Raw genomic sequence first — 21,356 nt, forward strand, 5'->3', positions numbered from 1 at the left:
GATTCTCTTTCATTTGTCTGTGGTTTTGATGGATAGAGCCAATTACTGCATAAGTTTTAATAAACTGGTGCCAGCTATTATAAACTGGGTTAAACCTCAGTCAGTTGAGGAGTTGCTACATCATTGGTTGAGAATTGTAGAGAAAGATTAGCAAAGAAAACAAATGTCACAACAATGGCAAGTTATTAAAACCGATTGAAAAAATTTAATTTTTTTTGGAACACAAACAAGCTTTTTAACCCCAAACCCCTTTCCATTGGATTAAAGAACTAACTCCATACCTGTTCCAATGTAATTAACTTGTCAACCTTCTCTTTGAAGATGTGAGGCAGCACAGCACGGAAGTCTACGTCTGTAAGGTGTTATAGTTATAGTATTTAACATTTAGCAGACGCTCCTATCCAGAGTGACTTGCACAGGGCCATTCCCTCGAGGCAAGGAGGGTAAAGTGCCTTGCCCAAGGACACAACATAATTTGACTCGGCCGGGAATCGAACTGGCAACCTTGCGATTACCAACCCGATTCCCTCACCATTCAGCCACATGACTCCCTCCCATCTAAAGGCTATGTAGTACATACAACAACAACAAAAACAGTAGACTACCTGGGGGGTATTCCAAGTAGCGGGTTTAGTGAAAACTCCGAGTTCCACTCCGAGTTCCACGTTCCAGAAAGAGAGGTAACGAAACCTTTTGATAAGTTTCCATGGTAACTTACTACTTGAAACTAACCTACTCGCTAGCAGGTTTTTCATGCCAAACTCTGCGTTTCTACCGATCCCCTCCCACTTTCTTAGCCTGATAGCGTTGGCAGACACGGCATATCATTTCCTGGTTCAGCCGAGCAATCTCAAACAAAATTTAATTCGCTTAGTTATACGCCGGGAGACGATTTTAAGACAGGTTTGATGTACTTCAATTCCCTGATGAATACTTAAGTTAACGTTACCATTTCCTGTCACAATCTGTAATTTATTTTAGCAACATTCTCAGCCCTTGGGTCTTCATCGCTAGTGTTACTCGCCGTGCACTCAGAATTGACCAAATGCCTTTTGGCAAAGAACAACCATTTCTCCAAGGTATGTACAGCTGGCACTGAGAAAAGAAGCAACTACAAGACAAAGACAATAAATAATTTGGAAAGTGAAGTTGACTCCTTATACATAGGCATGATTGGAAAATATAAAAAGAAAGCAGCTCACCAAGCCAAAGGCGCTACATGGCATGAAACAGCCACAGTCGGAGGCATAGCAATTAATTTCAAGCTGGACACAGGCGCCAAAGCAAAAATGTGCTTCCCATGCACGTGTACCGGAAGCTACTGGGTCCCATTCAGCTACGGCCCACACAGACTGTCCTAATTGCATTTGGTGGAGCCCGCCTACCTACAGATGGTGTTGCATCTATAGAATGCAGGACGACCAAACATAAAGCTATGCTGGACTTTCATGTGTCAAGCCGGGCCGACAAGCCGATTCTGGGTGGAGATGCATGTGAGGAGCTGCAGCTGGTGAGAAGAGTTGAGGCACTCACAGCAAGGTCCCCACAACAAGGAAAGGCTCCAGCTACCAAAGAGGAGATGCTACAGAGGTATGCAGAGGTCTTCACAGGATTGGGGGAGTTCCCCGGTGTGCATCACATACATATGCATGCGTGTGCAATCAATACGCCGTGGGGCCGGTTCCGCTTCCTCAGACTCCCATTCGGGATCAGGTCTGCCAGCGAAGTGTTCCAACAGAAGAACTGTGAGACCTTCGGCGACAATCCAGGTGTGTATGTCATAGCAGACGACATGATCATCGCAGCGTCATCAGAACAGGAACATGATGACATCCTGCAGAAAGTGTTGGAGAGAGCAAAGACTACACATGTGAAGTTTAACAAAGACAAGATCCAGTTCAAAATTGACACAGTAAAGTATATGGGACACATCATCACGGCAGCTGGACAGAGGGCTGACGACACAAAGATCAAAGCAATCGTCGATATGCCAACCCCAGAAGACAAACAAAGTCTCCAACGTCTGCTGGGAATGACAAAATTCCTATCACAGTACATACCGAATGAAGCCTCTCACAGCACCCCTCAGACAGCTGCTTATGAAGGATGTAGCGTAGCAGTGGTTCCCACACCACAGCTCAGCGCTACAGACACTGAAGTCCACCCTCACACAAGTCCCAGTGCTGTGGTACTACGATCACAAGCAGCCGCTGACTCTACAAGCTGATTCCTCAAAAGACGGACTGGGAGCCTGTCTGCTGCAGGAAGGCCGCCCTGTGTGCTATGCCTCACGAGCGCTCACAGACACAGAAAAGAGGTACGCGCAGATAGAGAAAGAGTTGCTCACCATAGTGTTTGCTGCTAAGAGATTCCATCAGTATGTCTACGGCAGACCAGTAACTGTGCAGTCTGGTCATAAGCCTCTGGAGGTCATTGTGCGCAAGCCGCTGAGCAAAGCACCTGCGCGGCTGCAAGGAATGCTTCTACAACTGCAAAGGTATGATCTACAAGTAACATACACACCAGGCAAGCATGTGTACATTGCCGACACACTCTCACGCGCCACTGCAAGCAGAGAAGGTGAAAACATTAACGAGAACCCCTGTGATGAGAGAGTTGTGTATGCCTTGGAGGCCACTGATTCCTTGAGCGAAGAAACACTCAGCCAATTGAAAAAGGCAACGGCAGCAGATAGCGTGTTACAAGCTGTATGTGAGAAACACAAGAATGGCTGGCCGCTGGCCCATGAAAAAGAAAAGTCTAGACAGGAAACCACACGGCTACTGGTCAGTCAAAAACTATATAAGCATTGAGAATGACATTGTCATGGTCGGAGATAAAATCATCATACCCCAGAGCTTCAGGAGTACGATTTTGGAGAAGCTGCATCTTGCTCACCAAGGAGTGCAGCGCACAAAAGCCAAAGCAAGAAAATCCCTCTACTGGCCTGGCATGGCAGAAGACATCGAGGCAATGGTGGAGAAGTGCATGCAGTGCCAACAGCTACAGCCCAAACACCAGGCTGAGCCACTCATCACATCAGATTCCAGAACTGCCATGGATGAAAGTCGGAGCCGACATCTTTGAGCTTCATGGTCAGTCATATCTGTTGTTGGTTGATTACCTGACCAAATATCCTGAAGTGCTTAACCTGTCTGATAAAACAGCCTATACTGTGATCCAGAAGATGAAGTCTTTTTTTGCCAGGCACGGGATTCCTAGGGAGATAGTGAGTGATCACGTCCCATTTGCCAGTTATGAGATTAAATCATTTGCAGCTTCATGGGAATTCAAACTCACACACTCCAGTCCAGGTTTTCCTTCTTCAAATGGAATGGCTGAGAGAGCCATAAAGACTGTAAAACATGCGCTGAAGAAGGCAACGCAGACCTGCACTGACCACATCTAGTGTTACTGTCACTGAGGAACACACCAGTGACAGGACTGAATGAGTCGCCTGCACAGATGTTGATGGGAAGAGTTCTACGGAGCACACTTCCGTGTTCCAGCGCCGTGCTGACACAGTCAGTCCAACAGCATCTTCACAGCGAAAGACAGAACCTACAGCTCCGCCAAAAGCAACGCTATGATCGGCGTGCAAAGCCCCTGCCAGTGTTGACCTCAGGAGACACTGTACACATGCACACGCAGCGCGGCTGGGAGCCTGCTGTTGTCATCCGACAGCGAGATGAACCACGCTCCTACACTGTGCAGACACCGGCAGGTAGGACGCAAAGGAGGAACCGGCGACATCTGAGGAAGATACACCCGAGCCTGTTCATAGACACTGACCGTGATGAACAGTTGGACTCAGAGGTACTACCCTCTCAAGCGCCTGTCTCAGTGGACTCACCACCACAAGACCTGCCACCACACAACCCTCCTCCTGTGACTACGGGAAGTTCACCCACATGCTACACAAGGAGCGGTAGAGCGGCAGAGCGGTTAGACGCCCTGCCAGATTCAATGATTTCAGGAATGTTTTATGTACTCGTTCAAATGTGTTAAAAAAAAACAACAAAAAAAACAAAGAGAGAAAAAGAATGAGGAGTGCTTAACCTGAAATGTTTGAAGTGTTGAATGTTCTGAATGCTTAAATGTTTCTACAGAATGCTTAGCAGGAAAGTAGTTTGTTATGTTTAATGAGAGCCATAAGTCTATTGAAAACATGCTTTATTAACCATAGAAGTATGCAAGTAGAAAAGACAAGTTTAATGTTGATGCCATAGCGTTAATGGTAAGTAAAGAGTTAACTGTTGAGGTAACTGATACGTATGCCACTTATCCGTTGATAGAAAGATAAAAGCAAAACCTTCAAGAGGAAAGATGTAACTTTACTAGTGCTGTCAGTTTAACGCGTTATTAACGGCGTTAACGCAAACCCAAATTAACGGCGTCAATTATTTTATCGCGCGATTAACGCTCTTTTTGGTCTAGCAAACTTAGTAGTTTTTTTCACATGCTGTTGCAACAACTACTGACGTTAGAAAAACTACAACACCACACCGGATCTAGCTAGACCGGAAACAAAACAACAGGCACGCCAAACACTCGTTTGGCTTGCGAGCTGGCTAAAGAGTAGAAGCAGAGCCCGTTTACGGATATTAGACATTCTCTGGTAGTAGGCTAACGTTACGTTTTGAGTGGATGACGAGCGCGAGATGCCGAAATGGATGCCAATAAGATTCTGAATGGAAAGTTTGCTTTTAAAAAGTTGCCAAATGGTTCTATTGACAAGACCAGTGATCTGTGTGTTTTGTCGTTGTAAACTGAGCTATCATCGCAGCACGTCCAGTCTGAAATACCACTTGATGGCCAAGCACACAGCTGATGCGAATTCTCTGCCCCCTCGTCAAAGCCAGGCGATTGCAATGTTGTTTTCAATAAAAAAAATATTTGCACAAAGCAATCCGAACCACTTTTCTATGTTGATAAGAGCATTAAAATTTGAAAAAAGATTGGGACAAAAAGAAATCAGGGACATTTAGAATAGATAAAAATGTGCGATTAATTGTGATTAATCGCGAGTGAACTATGACATTAATGCGATTAATCGCGATTAAATATTTTAATCGTTTGACAGCACTAAACTTTACCAGACAAAATGACCAATTTAAATGACCAAATCTATTAAGCCACACATTAGGGTCATGCAGGCCATAACTTCGACCGAATTATTGGATGGCAAATGGCTTATTTCAGATGGCAGATATCTAACTAGTTAGCTGTGGTATATTGGATCGAGCACTCGGTGCTCGATTGTGTTTGACTGTCACTACTACAGGGTTCTGTGATAGTTGGTTGATGCCTTGGGGTTGGGTGATTCTCCTGCCAGTAAAAAGATGTCTAACTTGTGCTGCATCCTCGTCTCCGTGCATTTGTATCTAACAGTGATTTAGGTAGCCCACGAATAGTATATATCTATAACAGTAATTATACACAGTGCATAAAGTCACAACATTAGCTAACTGACATTAGATAGCTAACCCATGGCTGCTAGCTCTAGTTAATTTTCTAACTAGATAGCATAATGCTAACGCCAGCTAGCTCTAGCAATTTGCCCTTAAGTTCGATAAAAGTCTATTCTGTTGTAAAGAAAAAAGGTTGTACAGAACATATAACGCACTACATCAACTTAACATCAATGTTACCTCTGAATCTTTGTGTTTCTTCTTCAGTAAGAATAAAACCGGCATCCTTCAACCTCTGGAGCAGCTCCTCCGTTGAAAAATCCATTGTTCTCTCGTTTTTGCGCCAGGGACCGTTGGGAGAAGCAAAGTGCTACAACCACTGCGCATGTGTGAACTCCCTCATTCAAAAGTCAACATTTAATGTTGCCTTGGAGACAAGCAGGCATGCAGGGAGGCAGGCTGACAGAGACAAACAGGTTGACAGTCAGACAGGTGTTGGGAGCCCTGTGCCCGATCCCACTTATGACCCCAACAAGCCGGGCTTGCCTGCGTCACCTCACGGAACAAGCACAGACTAAACAAAACACACATGCTGTCCCCCCCAAAATGGAGCGGTCAACTCACACACACACACACACACACACACGTGTATGTATATCCCTCTCTCTCCACAGTAGCAGCCAAGTCCTGTTTGATCCCTGTTAAAGTCAATGGAGGGTGTTAAACGTTTCTAGTTGACTTCCCTGCCCTCAGAAGGCTCTGCCAGTGATTTTGCGAGCTCCCAGCAACACAACAGGGTCCTATAAACACTCAGGCACACACATAAACACATTTCACACATTTGTAGACAATTGTGTAGGAAAGCAATGTACTGTAAAGATTTGAACTGAACCAGGCCAATGCACCCTGTTAAAAAACTTTGTCTACCCCTTATTTTGTAGGTGTTGTGGACATTTTAGCTTTACCTGTTGAATTTAGACAAAGATGGTACCAGGAGACAAACAAGTGTTTCATTCACAATCTGTGAATGAATCTGTCTTAATTACACTTGCAGGTGGAGAGACTGGCTAGCTCCTACACCAACCGTACGTGTCCACTACAGCGGAGCGGGCATTGAGGGAGCGTCAAGCCGACACCAATGCGCCGCACGCTCCGCTGTAGTGGACACGCAGGGCAAGTCTCTGAAGGACAGTTCAGTGACTTGCTGTTATAGGGAAAGGTATGCGTTCACAACAGAAGTCGCATTCAGTTAGAACACATCTTACAAGAGGTAAAACGTGTATGTGTGTGTTTTTTACCTCCCTCCCTCCCTCCCTCCCTCATCAATAGAAAACTAGAGAGGGTACAATTTCTGGGGAAATTGTAGGGTGTGCTTGCTTGCTTCAGTTGCAGGTGGGTCAGTTTTCCCTTCTAGTGATATTTCAAGCATTTAGCCTACTCATATTGCATAATTCACTAAGAACACCCTTTGAAACAAGCTACTGTTACGGTGCGTTTCCACTACAGCGGAGCGGAGCAGCGCGGAGCGTCGGCTTCCAATCCATTTTCAATTAAACCGGGCGTTGACGCTGGTGTAGGGCATTGTGGGAAGGCGAGCGGGGCGTCGACGCTCGCGTAGGGTATTGTGGGAAGGCGAGGTGTTGAACGTTGGATTTTCTCAACTTAATGTAAATGAGGAGCGTAAAAACGCTAGCGTTGGCCAATCGGGTTGGTTTCTTGTTTCTTGTAACGTAGCAACTGTTTGTCATGGTAAACATTTCTAGGTTTGACAGTTTGAAGATGGAAGAGCAACTCATTGTATGTGTGTCTACACACTCAGTCTTGTTTTATACTCCTCCGTACGATTAAAAAGACGTTAACAAAAAATGTATACCTGGCGCAGGGTTGCCGAGGTTGTCGGTGTCCCTGGTGTGTTAAATTCAGTCTCGTCACTTTAGCTAGCTACAGTACGCAGCCTAGCTCTAACTTTCTTCCGTGCTAGCTGCATACTGTACTAGTTTAGCTACAGTAGTCTAGTTTACCCGGCACACGATTGACATTCAATGTTGAAATGGTGCTTGGCAGTCACTCGCTAGCAATACAGTAAATGTGTAGTGGCCATAACCGAGCGAATGTTACTGAAGGGCTGTACAGTACTGTAGCCATAGCCTAGTTGACAAGATCATGCAACATCTAGTCGGCGTATCTGATTCCTTGCATCATGCAGTGTAAAAGCTGTATTTTGACCGAGACAGGAGCACCTATATTTATATCAATAATGATCGATATTGTAAGTACATGATCCCAAGTCTGCACACTTGTCCATGACCCCGTTTTACACAAACTACAACAGTGACCTTAGAGAACAACAACTCTGTATTAACTTCTCTGTATCTAACATGCCCCCGAGCGTGGAGCACTGTGGGAAGCAGTATGGCCAGGTCCGCGGTTTTCCAACGGAATTAGGCTACTTTTGAAGTGTCGCCGCGGGTTGATTTTTTTGTCCGCTGGTTCGGGTAGACCTATTTTGCATGCAAATTACATTAATATCTTTAAATACTAATTTATATTTTAAATGAAATAATTTATTTATGCCCAAATCCTACCAAACTGACTCCAGATCAGCACATACACACATGGACATGGGGCATGCAGACGTACCTAATGCTCTCAGTCTCCTGAGAAAATCTCCTGAAAACTGGTTTTAATGCTGGCATACTAAACATTTGGTGTTACTTTGTAGATATTACAACAGATTTGGCAATGAAAGCAATGCTGTTGGACTTTAAAAGCAGTGTATATGGTTTGGCAGGGGCATATTTTGAGTTCTGATATTGGGCTGGTTTTTGGGCTGGTTTTATTGGCCATTGACTGGTTTTGATTGGCCATTGCGCTCGTTTTGTCACACAGACCTGGCAACCCTGGTGGGAAGGCCAGCAGTGCAGAGCGTTAAACGCTGTAGTGGACACGCGTCACTGGCAGTATTTCAGATGGAATTGTGATTTAAATAGTACCGTCTGCTAACTGAAAAAAAAAAGTCCCCCAAAAGGTAAATAAGTTCAATATTAATTTAGGGGGACATGGCTAATTCAAAAGCAGTTTGCTATAGGCAAGCTAGCTGCCGTTGCTATCCATACTCCACTGATTGTTTGAAAGCGCAGGAAATTAGAACGTTTCTTTTGTAAGGGATAATTAAGCAATAAGCCCCAAGAGGCCGTGGTTTTAGCGCTGATTTTAGAACTGGAAATGGGAGTTGTTAGGCACAACGCGAAGCGGAGTTTTTGCCAGTTTTGTTTCGCCATGAAGGGGCTTATTTCCCTGATAATGACCGGCGTTCTATACGTTATCCCGCTTATTACACGGCTACTTGCCAACAAAAATAACTTAACACAGTATGTCTTTTTACAATGTATTTGTTACCATTCGTATTGCTGATCAGCAGAGAAATAGTTTGCTTCCCTTGACAGCGGTCAAATATGAGAAAAATGTTCCGCAGAACGTTGGGAAGCCCCATTCAAGTGAATAGAGCATTCTACAGCATTAAGAACAGCCGTGTAATAAGATATAACTAGAGAAGGTACAATTTCTGGGGAAATTGTAGGGTGTGCTTGTTGGTTGCAGGGGTCCGTATTTAAATTACATTTTACAACTGATATTTCTGTATATTTTATATGAAATGCATAGCCTACTTATTATTTATAAAGATTACATAGATGTAAAAGCATATTTTTTTCTGCTCATTTACAACTCAAAATACTAAGAGTGAAGGGTTGAATGAAATAGTTGTCTTCTGATTTCCCCTGCAAGAGGGAATGGTGATCAGCAACTTCATAGTTGAATCAAAACGAATACATTTGGCAGATCGGTATAAAAATTGTTGTGATATTTTCAGGCATTTAGCCTACTCATATTGCATTCATTCATTAATAAAGAACCCCCTTTGAAGCTTACCAGCAGTACCTATCACAGATTTACCATCTGCTAACTGAAAATATGCCCCCAAAAACGTAACATTTATTTAGGGGAAAATCACTCATTCATAAACATGTCAGTGGTAGCGATCATTGTCAATAACAAGGCTAAATGCGATATTAGCCCTGCTGTGAGGAGAAGCTGCCCCGGTAAATTGTAGGCTACAACTACTACAAAGCTCTGTTCGAAAACTTAGACAGCTGTCTTAATCCTTGATGTCTTACTAGACATGGGGGTATTCGTCGTAGCTCGCTAAGCAGTTTAGCGAGTTAATTTTCAGGCTAAGATAAAACACGCCCCTCTTTTTGGTTCGTGGAAGCAAGTTTAGATAAATCACCATAGTAACATATCAATTAGCACTAACCTGCTCGAGAGCAGGCTAACGTAAGTGTAGCTGGATAAGCTTGCCACACCCCCGGAAAATAATTGGCAGCTCCCTTATTGAGAGACCCAGCTGACCAAGGAGATATATAGTTCGATTAGCTTTCCATACCAATGAGTTCTTCGCGATCGCCAAGATCCTTTATTTCACACGGATGAGTTCTTGTTTGAGCGATATCGATTCAGCCGACAAGGACTCATTTATTTGCAAGACCTTTTCGGACCGTACATTGCAAATATCACACGCCGCAGCAAGCTATGCATGAGCTTATGCTTCTGTATGTGAATATGTAACGCTATGTTTCAAGAAATGTCTTATCTGTTGTGCCTGTCCTTTTTATGTTTCACTGTGGGAGAGTGGGAAACGTCATATCGATTCTTTTTTATGTCTTGACTTGAAGAAATTGACAATAAAACTACTTGAAACTTTTACTGAGCTTCAGATTCTATGCATAGCCTTGAGGCTACATTTTTTACAGTATAGACAATGCAGAAAACATTGGCAAAGCCGCAGCATGCGTTGCTGTAAGAAAAGTGTAGGCTATTGGCGCTTAAACAGCTGCGGAATCAATTCATATTCCCTTGCCATGTCCCAGTCAATGAAATCAAAGAGGGGTTTACACTTAGGCCTACATGCATATACTCATATGATATCAGGTAAAATGGGCCATCAGGTAAAATGGGCCATTTAAGGTTTGGGGGTCCCAGCCCTGACAAGTAATAGGGGATTTGATTGCTTTATGGTTGCTATGGTGGGCGAGCCAATAATTCAAACAAGACTGCACCAGAAAGCTGCATGGTAAGTAGCCTGGCATACCATATCTAACTTAACTATTATAAGGATGAAAAATCTATTTAAAAAAAAACATGCACATAAAAAAAACTATGCATAATATTTGTGTTGATGGCATCAATCAGAAATAATGTTGTTAGTTTGGTATGTTAACATATTTTTTGCAAAAGTTATGTTTTTCTTGGTGGCCCAATTTACCTTAACCCACTGAGGTAAAATGAGCCATCATCTGTGTCCCTCACAAACACACATACACATGTGTTGGAGTGTGAGTGTGTGTGTGTGTGAGGGTGTGTTTTTGTGTCACACCATGACCCCCCCCAACAGTAATAATGGTAGTAGATATTTTATGTATAGTGAGTATGGCGAACGAGAAGGAAGCGAGAGGAGAGAGGGAGAAGGAAAGGGAGAGAAAATAGAGGAGGAGCAAGGACCAGAGAGGAAAGGATACAATGATAAAACAGGGATGGAAAGGAAGGCCAAACAATTACAATCTGTGGAAAGAGGAGAGGATGAAGGGGCCTTAGATGAATACGTGGAGGGAGAGAAGAAAGGAATTACAGTGAGTGTGCGCCTCTTATCAAGAGCATGGGGTGTGCCGCAATCCACACTGCAAAGACGCATCAGTGGAAAGGTGACTGGCAGTGAACATGTGTCAGGGCGGAAGCCCAACCTTCCACAGGAGGCGGAAAGGGAGCTTACTGCCCCCCTCAACACATTGGCGCATAGGGGGTTTCCCTTCACAAAATGTGATGTCCAGCAAGTGGCCTTTGATTTTGCAGCCAAGAACAACATATCTGGTTTCTCCAAGACAGCAGGGAGGGCCGGATTTTACTGGTTTAAGAATTTTCTAAAGCGCAACCCAGAGCTTGGGATGCGCAAGCCAGAGGTCCTGTCTGCAGCATGGGCTGCTGGACTCAACAAAGAGGGGGTTAGCCAATATGAGAGCTTTTTGGTCGAGCTGGGTATTGAGGGCACACTGTCACATATATATGGAACAGTGACGAGTCTGGGCTTCAGGATCATTTTTTTTATTATGGCACATATGAACATGTTTGTTTAATGCAGTTTAAATGTTATGTGGCTGTATAAGCAACTGTATTTAAAATTAAAATGGATGATAAATTACTATTTCCCTTTGCAGTTTCACTGGCCCATTTTACCTGAACAGCTGGCCCATTTTACCTGAAACTGCTTGAGCAAAAAAAGTTGGCACAGCTGATGTTTCAAGAACTGTAGGGCCTAAAATTTCTTTTTTTATTACATCATTTCAACAAAAGATTATCAAAAACAGTCGTCATTAGTAATCATAAAAACACATGGAAAAGGCATGGTATTGTAGCCTATTATTGTCCCAAACGATTTAAGTGTCCCATTTTACCTGATATCACCCTAGTAGGCCTACATGCGCTTTCAGTAGGCCTACATATATCCTCATAAGTGTCTATGAATTCGTCTCAATTAGATACTCTTTGGCCTTGTTTTTATACTTATTCTGAAAGAGTTTATATCATAATTTTCGCTAGCAAGATCTCATTCGATGATTAATTTCCATTAAGCCTACTGCCAGCAGGCACATTTAAAGAAATGTGATCTGATTGATCGGGGTAATAAGCCACTAAAGATGAGCATATACATTTTACCAAAATACGCATTTAGTTTATCGGCAATTTTTTTGCTAAGCTTGCTCTGGCAGCGGTGGCGGTGTTTGATTTAGACATAATAATATGCTTATTGTCTCCGTAGACTCATTATAACAGTTTGCTCAGATGGCGAGAATATCACCGCTCTCTCTTTCGTCTTTTCCGCAATCATACCGTTACAAAATCAAGGTTTTGGTGATCGACCTTTCCTGCCTTCTGAAGTAGGACGTGCTCGTGCACTTGCCCTGATAAGTTTAGCCTGATTGAAATTAACCACATGATTTGGATGCGGATCAGCCGTCGACGAACCGATATTTGCGGTTCTCAGTTAGCTCGCTAATGTTAGCGGGCTAAAGGGACAATTGATTAACTTAGCTTCAACCCCTACGACTAACGGGCCCCAGGTGTCTAACGAGACAGCTCTCTTCGGGGTAAGGTATCTTAAAAACCGTTGTTTTCAAACAGCCTATTAAGACAGGATGTACGTCATCGCGCTGCGTGTATTTATGTGCTCGCACTAGCGCGCTTTGTCAGACATCAGTCAATTGCATTGAGTTTATTGTCACACTAAGTCAAGTTAAGCTGTATTTAAACTTGTGTTAGATATAGGCTCAATAGCTCATAACATTTGTGTTTGTATTTCACTCATTTGATAGGATTATGATAAAACGCAGCAACTAGCTAGTGTCTGCACTGCACGGCGATGCTAGCTACTGTACGTTATCGAAAAGTCGGAGCAAATTTACAAATTAGGAGTGTCATCAATAAAATAAGTACATTTTCAGCAACTACACTGCCCACTTTTCGATACATTTTTATTCAGATGCTGATTTACAAGTACCGTTTAGCTGAAATGTGAAAAACGTAGAGCAATGGCGGTCAAAGGATTCTGTTTAACTTGTTGCTTACGGTAACCCCGCGCACAGAGTTATGGGTAATACGTGCCGCCATTAAGACAGCTCATATGCTCTCTTAAAAAATGACCGTTATGTGACGTATTTCAAGGTATCTTAGACAGGAAGAGAAGATTTAAGACATTTCGAACAGACCTCGCTGTCTTAAAAGGAAGGAAGGAAGGAGGAAGGACGCATTTTAAGAGTTTTCGAACAGAGCCCTAGACTGTCTTGGTAGCGATTGCATTGGTTGAATTCGATTTAACGTTACTTCCGTTGTATGGTCGAGGCTGAAATCAATTATTTTCATGAACTGATTGAAGTTTAGGCTGTGGCAATGGAGTTCAGGTTAGTAGTCACTTGTCAGATAGGTGTAACTATTGAAAGACTTTTGATTTAAGTAAGGGTATAGTGCCGAACATGTGCCGCCGTTTGACTTCCTGTAAACAGCTGTGGCTGTAGAGATGTTGCTACAGCGTTGCAGTGAGCTACACTGGTTTGAAACCACAGGAAATGATCATTTCACCCACAAATCGTTTACTTGTAATCTAATGTCATAATAAATCCTACAACGAAAATGTATTTGTGAAGTATGTTTATTTTAACGATTGAAAACAGACGCATCATAGACAGCTGTAGTATGTGTTGCCCGGGCAACAGAGGCTAATGTCATGATGCTAATGCTTCAGTGAAATAGTAGACTACTGTTTCCGAAAGTAGATGTACTTACTTAATAATATCAGCTTATATTGTAGCCTACATTACACATCACAATTGTGTGTCATATCACGTGTAAGTCGTAAAATGATCAAATAGTTATCACCCAGGCCTCTTTGCTTGTGGCGTTTCTGCTGCTGCTTTGCAGTAAAGCAGTTAGCCTAGCCATCTCCCAGAAGTTAACGAGCTGCTAAACTGATGTTCTGCTTGAGATAGTCACGCGAGTTTTCGTGACGTTAGTGACGTTAGTAGCATCAGTGACGGTGGCTAGCAAGTTAGCTACCGTTAGCTTCACTTTTTGCCACAAAAACTTAATTTCTACCTAAACCGTGCAACTGAACGTATATACAAATACAAGCAACTCAATCGCTACCAAGACGAAACTTTTGACACCAAGGTTGTGTATGTAGTCCATATATTTACTGAGTTTTAGGGGTGGGAAAAGAAATAATAAATATATATATATATATGTGAGATAACAATGGTTGTGCCCTTGCCGAAGGCAAAGCACACCCAATAAAGTTTAGCCATAGCTGTGGCATTTAAGACATTACTGTAGTCTACTACACTGCCCGTGGGCGAGCAGGCTAACGTCAAAACAAGACAAATTCCAAAAGGTTTTACACAAATGGCAAACTATGCGGACCCGCTGGCCATATATTTAAAACACTGCTGTCCATTTAGATGTAGAATTGACCCTGGTACGAAATTAAGAAAATACTCACCAGACGCAGATTGACAGTTGACTGAGTGTCTACACTGTTAACTTGTTGCTGCCGCAATCGTCAATGGAGCCTGACAGGCTCTCACGTAGCAAACAAATCAACGTTTTTACAGCAACCTATATTAAAATCTCACCACCTGGCTGTTTTCACAATAGCCATATCGTCATAACATTTCCCTCTTTCTGTTTTTTCGTGTAAAATAGAACTATAAAACTAGCTACAAAAAATATTACTATGATGCTTTCTATCATAGCTGCCGTCTAAAAGACAAGGCGGTCTCACGGGCGACCTGCACTCGCTCAAATTTCAAAGACTGTTAAGACCTAAATCAAAAATGTGAGATTGCAGTTCCACTCAAAATCGCTTTCTCTACAAAGCCAAATGGTTGTGATTTTTTGGGGGTGGTATTTTTCACTCGTAATCCAAGCTCCAATTTGCGAGCTAGAAAGTCTCTATGACCTTGTATCCATGCATCGTTGCTAATGTGTGTTGACGTGGTGACGTAGCTAGCACAGATTACCCTTCGTCGACAAAAGGCACTTTGTCGCCACAAAAACGTTGTAACCTCCTAAACTGTGCAACGGAACGTAAATCCAAATACAAGCAACTCAATCGCTACCAAGACGAAACGTTTGACACCTAGGTTGTGTATGTGGTCCAAATATTGACTGAGTTTTAGGGGTGGGAAAATAAATAATAATAATAAATATATATGTGAGATAACAATGGTTTGTGCTCGCCAAAGGCAAGCACACCCCAATAATACTATATTAAACTAAACAGCCTTATTTCAGTTGAAAGGTAAATAGGGAAACAACGTAAATACTTGAATGTTAGCATATTACTTTTTGTCTCTTATTGTGGCATATCGTTAAAAATGGTAATTGTACAGTATTTTTGTTGTTGAGGGATTTCCTTATTTGACTCTCTCTCTCTCTCTCTCTCTCTCTCTCTCTCACAGATGTGGATGAGTGTCTGGACAACAATGGGGGATGCCAGCAGGTTTGTGTCAACACCATGGGAAGCTACGAGTGCCTCTGCAAGGATGGCTTCTTCCTCAGTGACAACCAACACACCTGCATCCACCGCTCAGATGGTCAGTCCCAACTTACACTCACACACACAGGGTCAAGGAGAGCTACGGTCCAGTAGGGCTGTACAGTTTGTATGAAAGAAAGATTGTGAGTGAGGAGACTGTCTATGTTTCTCTGGACTTTTCTCTAATCAGTCACAGATGACAAGGCACCCTCACTCTTGTGACACAGTCCATGACATCACCGCTGGGCTGAGGTCAGAGGTGGTGGGCGGCGGGATCAAGGCCTTTTGTGCATCCCATTTTGTGCCACAGGGAGGTCAGATGCCGGACAAACAGGCGGTCAAGCGTGGGCGTGCCGCAGTGTCTAATAGCGCTCAACAGCATCTAACCGCAAGCCACCATCCTTAACCTTGACAATGTTCCAGCTGCCTTGGGTCATTACATCTGTCAAAGATAATTGATGGGATCGACCCGGAGTGGCAAGAGGGGAGGCTGTCGTAACGCCGTCAGAATGCCACTGAGGAGGTGACCGGAGAGGGAGGGGGGTGCGGGGAGATCTCTCCTCCTCACACAGGAATCAGGCCACATTCCTCGAAGCACAGTTCAACAAACAGACAAGGCCGTCCAGCCAACACTCAGACGCCGACAGCAAAGTCATTTTGAACTTCATAAGAGACGTGAACGGTCTTCTTCTCTCATCTTTGTGATGTCACTGTCAGAAAGTCATGGAATGTGGGTGAAGGTTTTGGTGGGAGGAGAGGAGCAACATATCTTTATGTTTCTCTTTCTCTGTCGCTCACTCTCTCTTTCTCTCTGTCACTTTTGTCTTTCTCCGTCTCACTCTTCACCTCTCTTTTCTCGCTCACAGAGAGATTTTTCATAGCATAAGGTCATCTACTGATGGGGTCTGAAAAGAAAGAGGCAAAAGAGATGCAGAAATAGAAATTGTCCATGTTTGCTCTCTGGAAACCCATGAACACGAATATCTGCCTTCAGAATGCTCTCTCTCTCTCTCCCTCCTTCCATCTTTCGGTGCCTGTTATATTTTTTTGCATATCAAAGCAGGCGCTTGGTAAACACATGTAATTCCTGGCCCTGTCAATGATGCTCTGGGTCAACAGGCTATAAAGCAGCCTGTGGTTACTCTTCCAATCCAGCCTTGACCAATCCACCCAATCAGCCCCAAGCCCTCACCCCCAGAACCTGCCCCCAGACCCACCTTGCCCCTGTGCTCCTCAATTGGACGCTTGTCTACCCCTCCTCCCCCCCTCCACACACACACACACACCCTTGGACGAGAATAGCAGCAGCGTCAAGGTGTCCCAGCAGAGTTTCTACGTTTGTTTATTTTCTCTCTCACACACCGTCTTGCTCTCTTTCTCTGCCTTTTACTCTTTCTCTTTAAGTTTCTATATTTCTGTCTTTCTCTTTCTCTCTGTATCCCTATCTCTGTTCCTCCATTTTGGTGGTTAGAGTTAAGGAACTGTCTGTATTTACTAGCCACGTTGTAAAGTAACCTAATCTCAGCTACCAGGCACGGTCAACAAAATAGAATACAGAAGGTCAGAAATAACATCCCAATTACTTATAAACAGCGCAAAAGCTGAATGTACAGTTTCTCGCTAGTGGGTAAGACTCTCTTAAACACTCACAATGTGTAAGACTCACACACACACATGCTGACATGAAACATACTCACAAAGAAGCTGTGATATGCACAGTCCTGCAGTACTTGCACACACTACACTTTACCACTCATGCACACACACACACACACACACACACACACACACACACACACACACACACCACACCCATAAACACTGAGTGACCAGCTCCTTCCTGTCTAATATGGGTTCTGTGGAGGCGTCTTCTAACCCTAAATGAACTTCGGAAGTCACTTGTCACCTTCACTCACTACTTGCCCCTATTAGTTGACCAACTCTTCTCCAGTACACTGTGTGTGTTTCGTAAATTAGTGTGTGTGTTTATGGTGGAAGATGCGGGGGGTGGGGGGGGGTGTAGTTTATTGCATGCCGTACCAAGACCATGTGAATGCATATAAATCGCTGGCATCTTTATTTGCCACTCACACGTAAGTGCCTCGAGGGTTACCGCAGCGACATGCACCGACCGCCTTACCGCCGCAGCTCCGGTCAGCCGCTTCAACAATGGAGGCCCGGAACATGCCCCCCCCCCCCCCCCCAGGTTCTGCCAGCCGTTCCCTGCAGACCCTCACATTACGTTTGGGCGTGCCAGGCCTGGCCAGCGTTCTCCCCCACCATCAAAGCCAACTCACCACCAGGTGGTGATCAGTTGACAGCTCCGCCCCTCTCCTCACCTGAGTGTCCAAGACATGCGGCCCCAAGTCCGACGACAAGACTACAAAGTCAATCATTGAACTGAGACCTCGGGTGTCCTGGTGCACATATGGACACCCTTATGCTTGAACACGGTGTTCGTTATGGACAAGCCGTGTCTAGCACAGAAGTCCAACAACAAAACACCGCTCGGGTTCAGATCGGGGGGGCCGTTCCTCCCAATCACGCCCCTCCAGGTCTCATTGTCATTGCCCACGTGAGCATTGAAGTCCCCCAGGAGGACGAGGGAATCCCCGGGAGGGGACCCCCCCCCCTCAGAGACTCCAAAAAGGGTGGGTACTCTGAGCGGCCGTTTGGTGTACAAACAACAGTGAGGACCCGTCCCCCCACCCGAAGGCGGAGGGAGGCTACCCTCTCGTCCACCGGGGTGAACCCCAATGTACAGGCGCCGAACCGAGGGGAAACGAGTATTCCCACCCCGGCTCGACACCTCTCACCAAGGGCAACTCCAGAGTGGAAGAAAAAGGTAACCCATCGATAACTATGGCCTCAGATTTGGAGGTGCTGATTTGCATCCCAGCCGCTTCACATTCGGTTGCAAACCGCTCCAGTGAGAGCTGAAGGTCGCGGCCCGATGAAGCCAACAGGACCACATCATTTGCAAAAAGCAGCGACCCAATCCTGTGGTCACCAAACCGGACCCCCTCAACACTCTGGCTGCGCCTAGAAATTCTGTCCATATAAATAATGAACAGAATCGGTGACAAAGGGCAGCCCTGGCGGAGTCTAACCCTCACCGGAAACAAGTTTGACACATGAGCCCCCGAGGGACACGGTCAAACGTCTTTTCCAAATCCACAAAACGTGTAGATTGTTTGGGTGAACTCCCATGTACCCTCCAGGACTCTGCGGAGGGTATAGAGCTGGTCCACTGTTCCATGGCCAGGACACCTTGCTCCTCCTAAATCCGAGGTTCGACAATCCGTCGAGGTCAGCAGCGCACCATCCCCACCATATACAGTGTTGACAGAGCACTGCTTCCCCCTCCTGAGTCGCCGGATGGTGGTCCAGAATGTTTTTGAACCCGTTTGGAAGTCATTCTCCATGGCCTCGCCGAACTCCTCCCATGGCCGGGTTTTTGCCTCCACGACCGCCAAAGCCGCGTTCCGCTTGGCCTGTCAGTACACATTAGCTGCCTCTGGAGTCCTACCAGCCAATAAAGTCCGATAGGCCTCCTTTTTCAGCTTGACGGCATCCCTCACCTCTGGAGTCCACCACCGAGTTCGAGGGTTATCGACCGGAAAAGGGTGGAGTGCCAAGGGTGGAGTGCGTCGAGAGGAGCCAGCTGAGGTGGCTCGGGCATCTGATCAGGATGCCTCCTGGACGCCTCCCTGGTGAGGTGTTCTGGGCACGTCCCACTGGGAAGAGGCCTTGGGGAATACCCAGGACATGTCTCTCGGCTGGCCTGGGAACGCCTCGGGGTCCCCCAGGAACAGCTGGTGGAAGTGGCCGGGGAGAGGGAAGTCTGGGCCTCCCTGCTTAGGTTGCTGCCCCCGTGACCCAACCCCCGGATAAGCGGTAGATGGCGAGACGTAAGTGCCTGCTCTGCATGTCATGCACTCAGCTTCCGTAGCATCACGGCCGAGACGAAAACTTGGGTATTTTTTCTTTTCGTAAACTTACATTTACGTTTCGGCATGGCTGCAGATGTCATGTGCTGTTGTAAACAATGCAACTAGCGGAAGTGGCAAGGTGCTCAGTGTTGCAAGATTGGAAATGGTATTGTACCAAGTTCAAAATGATCGTATTTGGAGGATAATTATCATGCATCTGGCAACATTGAGAAGGCCAATGACAGTTCTCTCTACAGTCAGAGCTCGCACAAGAAGGTGGAACGTAAGGGAGATATCCTTTCCAAAACTTGTAAGGGCGTAATAACTCGTTTGAAAGACACAGATTAACCCAAATATCCGACAAGGCAAAATCCCAGAGTTTTATTATTATTATTATTATTAGGATTCCTCCGTCAGGAGGTGCGTGTGTGTATGTGGGCGTGCCCCATGTCCATGTGTGTATGTGCTGATCTGGAGTCAGTTTGGTAGGATTTGGGCATAAATAAATTATTTAATTTAAAAAATTGATTTTTATTTAAAGATATTAATGTAATTTGCATGCAAAATAGGTCTACCCGTCTACCCAAAAAATTCCACCCGCGGCAACACTTCAAGAGTAGCCCAATTCCGTGGGAAAACCGCGGACCTGGCAACCCTCATTGTTAGTATTATTATTGTTGGCTTTTTCTTGTGCAATGGGAGTCAATGGCAGCCCATAGACCAGTACTGTAACTAAAGGTTATGACATTTGGCATGTTGAAACAGCAGATTATTAGTAACTACCATACCAAACCTGGGCCACTTTAGACAGAAGGTGGCACTACAGGCCACGCCCCAATTTGCCCATTTTTAAGGTGATTCCATTTCCATCTAGCCTGGTCCTAACCAGACTCTCGTACATTTCATTTGTACAGAGAGTCTGGGCTCGCTCGATTGACAAGCGTTAACTTCCTTGAAGGCGGGTACTCTGTTGAAGTTTAAAACTATTGGATCTGCCCATAGCCACTCTGGATCTGCCATAACCAATCGCTAGCGTTCATCTTAGCCAACTCCTTCACGACTAACGGAGCAAGCTGGAAAATCAAACAAACCCTGTGGGGATCAAAGATTGTTCTTGCTCCGGCTTTAACTTCTGGATATTCAGCAGCATTGCCACAACGGACGAAATAGCTTCCCTCGCATCTTTCTCCACCGCCATTACGGAACTACAACACAAACTAGCCCACGACATCAACATCATCATTCTCAGCCACTCTGTTCTCTGATTGGACAGGTAGAGACATCTGATTTACATACCTCGAGCCCAGATGCAGTACAGAAGCAAAATCCAAATTGAGCGGAAGTACATAGGAGGGCAGAGCCAGGTTAATTTGCATCCCATTTGTACCCAAATTCTGAAATGTTTTATACATGCTTTATTGCTCATGAGGAACAAAAAAGCCTCAAGAACCTTTAACGGTTGCCATATTGGATTTTTCTACACAGTAAAGATTAAGGAAACACATTTTTTTGCTACCCCTCTCACCATTTTTGTCCAATCTTCCCCAGAATTGGCACATATCATCGTCCGAGCAACCCTCACTGAAATAATATATAGAATTTTGAGTTTTAAAACCGTTTGTCCGGTACATTCGGCAACAAAGCAACCATACAAGAAGTTGGGTCATATCTCAGCAACTTTTTGAGAAATCAACACCACGTTACCCCGCTCCTCATCTCCCTCCACTACCCGCATCAGATTCAAGACCCTGGTACTGACCTTCCGAGCAGTGAACGGGACTGCACCAAGTCTCTCCTGCAGCCTTACACCCCCATCCGCCACCTACGGTCATCTTCAGACAACGGCCTGGTGGTCCCACCACTCACGACCGC

General features: G+C 44.8%; 1 protein-coding gene across 4 annotated transcripts in view; it reads left to right on the forward strand.

Moving 5' to 3' along the window:
* scube1 (signal peptide, CUB domain, EGF-like 1) overlaps positions 1-21,356 on the forward strand; it is a 210,236-nt gene that overhangs the window by 59,548 nt on the left and 129,332 nt on the right. For 2 of the 4 annotated variants that reach the window (XM_084701293.1, XM_084701294.1), the window contains exon 4: positions 15,476-15,610. In XM_084701293.1, coding sequence (XP_084557419.1) covers positions 15,476-15,610 — 135 coding nt within the window. Of the gene's footprint in view, positions 1-12,453; positions 12,611-13,242; positions 13,421-15,475; positions 15,611-21,356 lie in introns of those variants that run through there. The other 2 variants (XM_084701295.1, XM_084701296.1) reach the window with 2 other exon arrangements.

Source organism: Hypomesus nipponensis, chromosome 7 (assembly GCF_054491055.1).
Source record: "Hypomesus nipponensis isolate SF chromosome 7, ASM5449105v1, whole genome shotgun sequence".
Lineage (NCBI taxonomy): Eukaryota > Metazoa > Chordata > Actinopteri > Osmeriformes > Osmeridae > Hypomesus > Hypomesus nipponensis.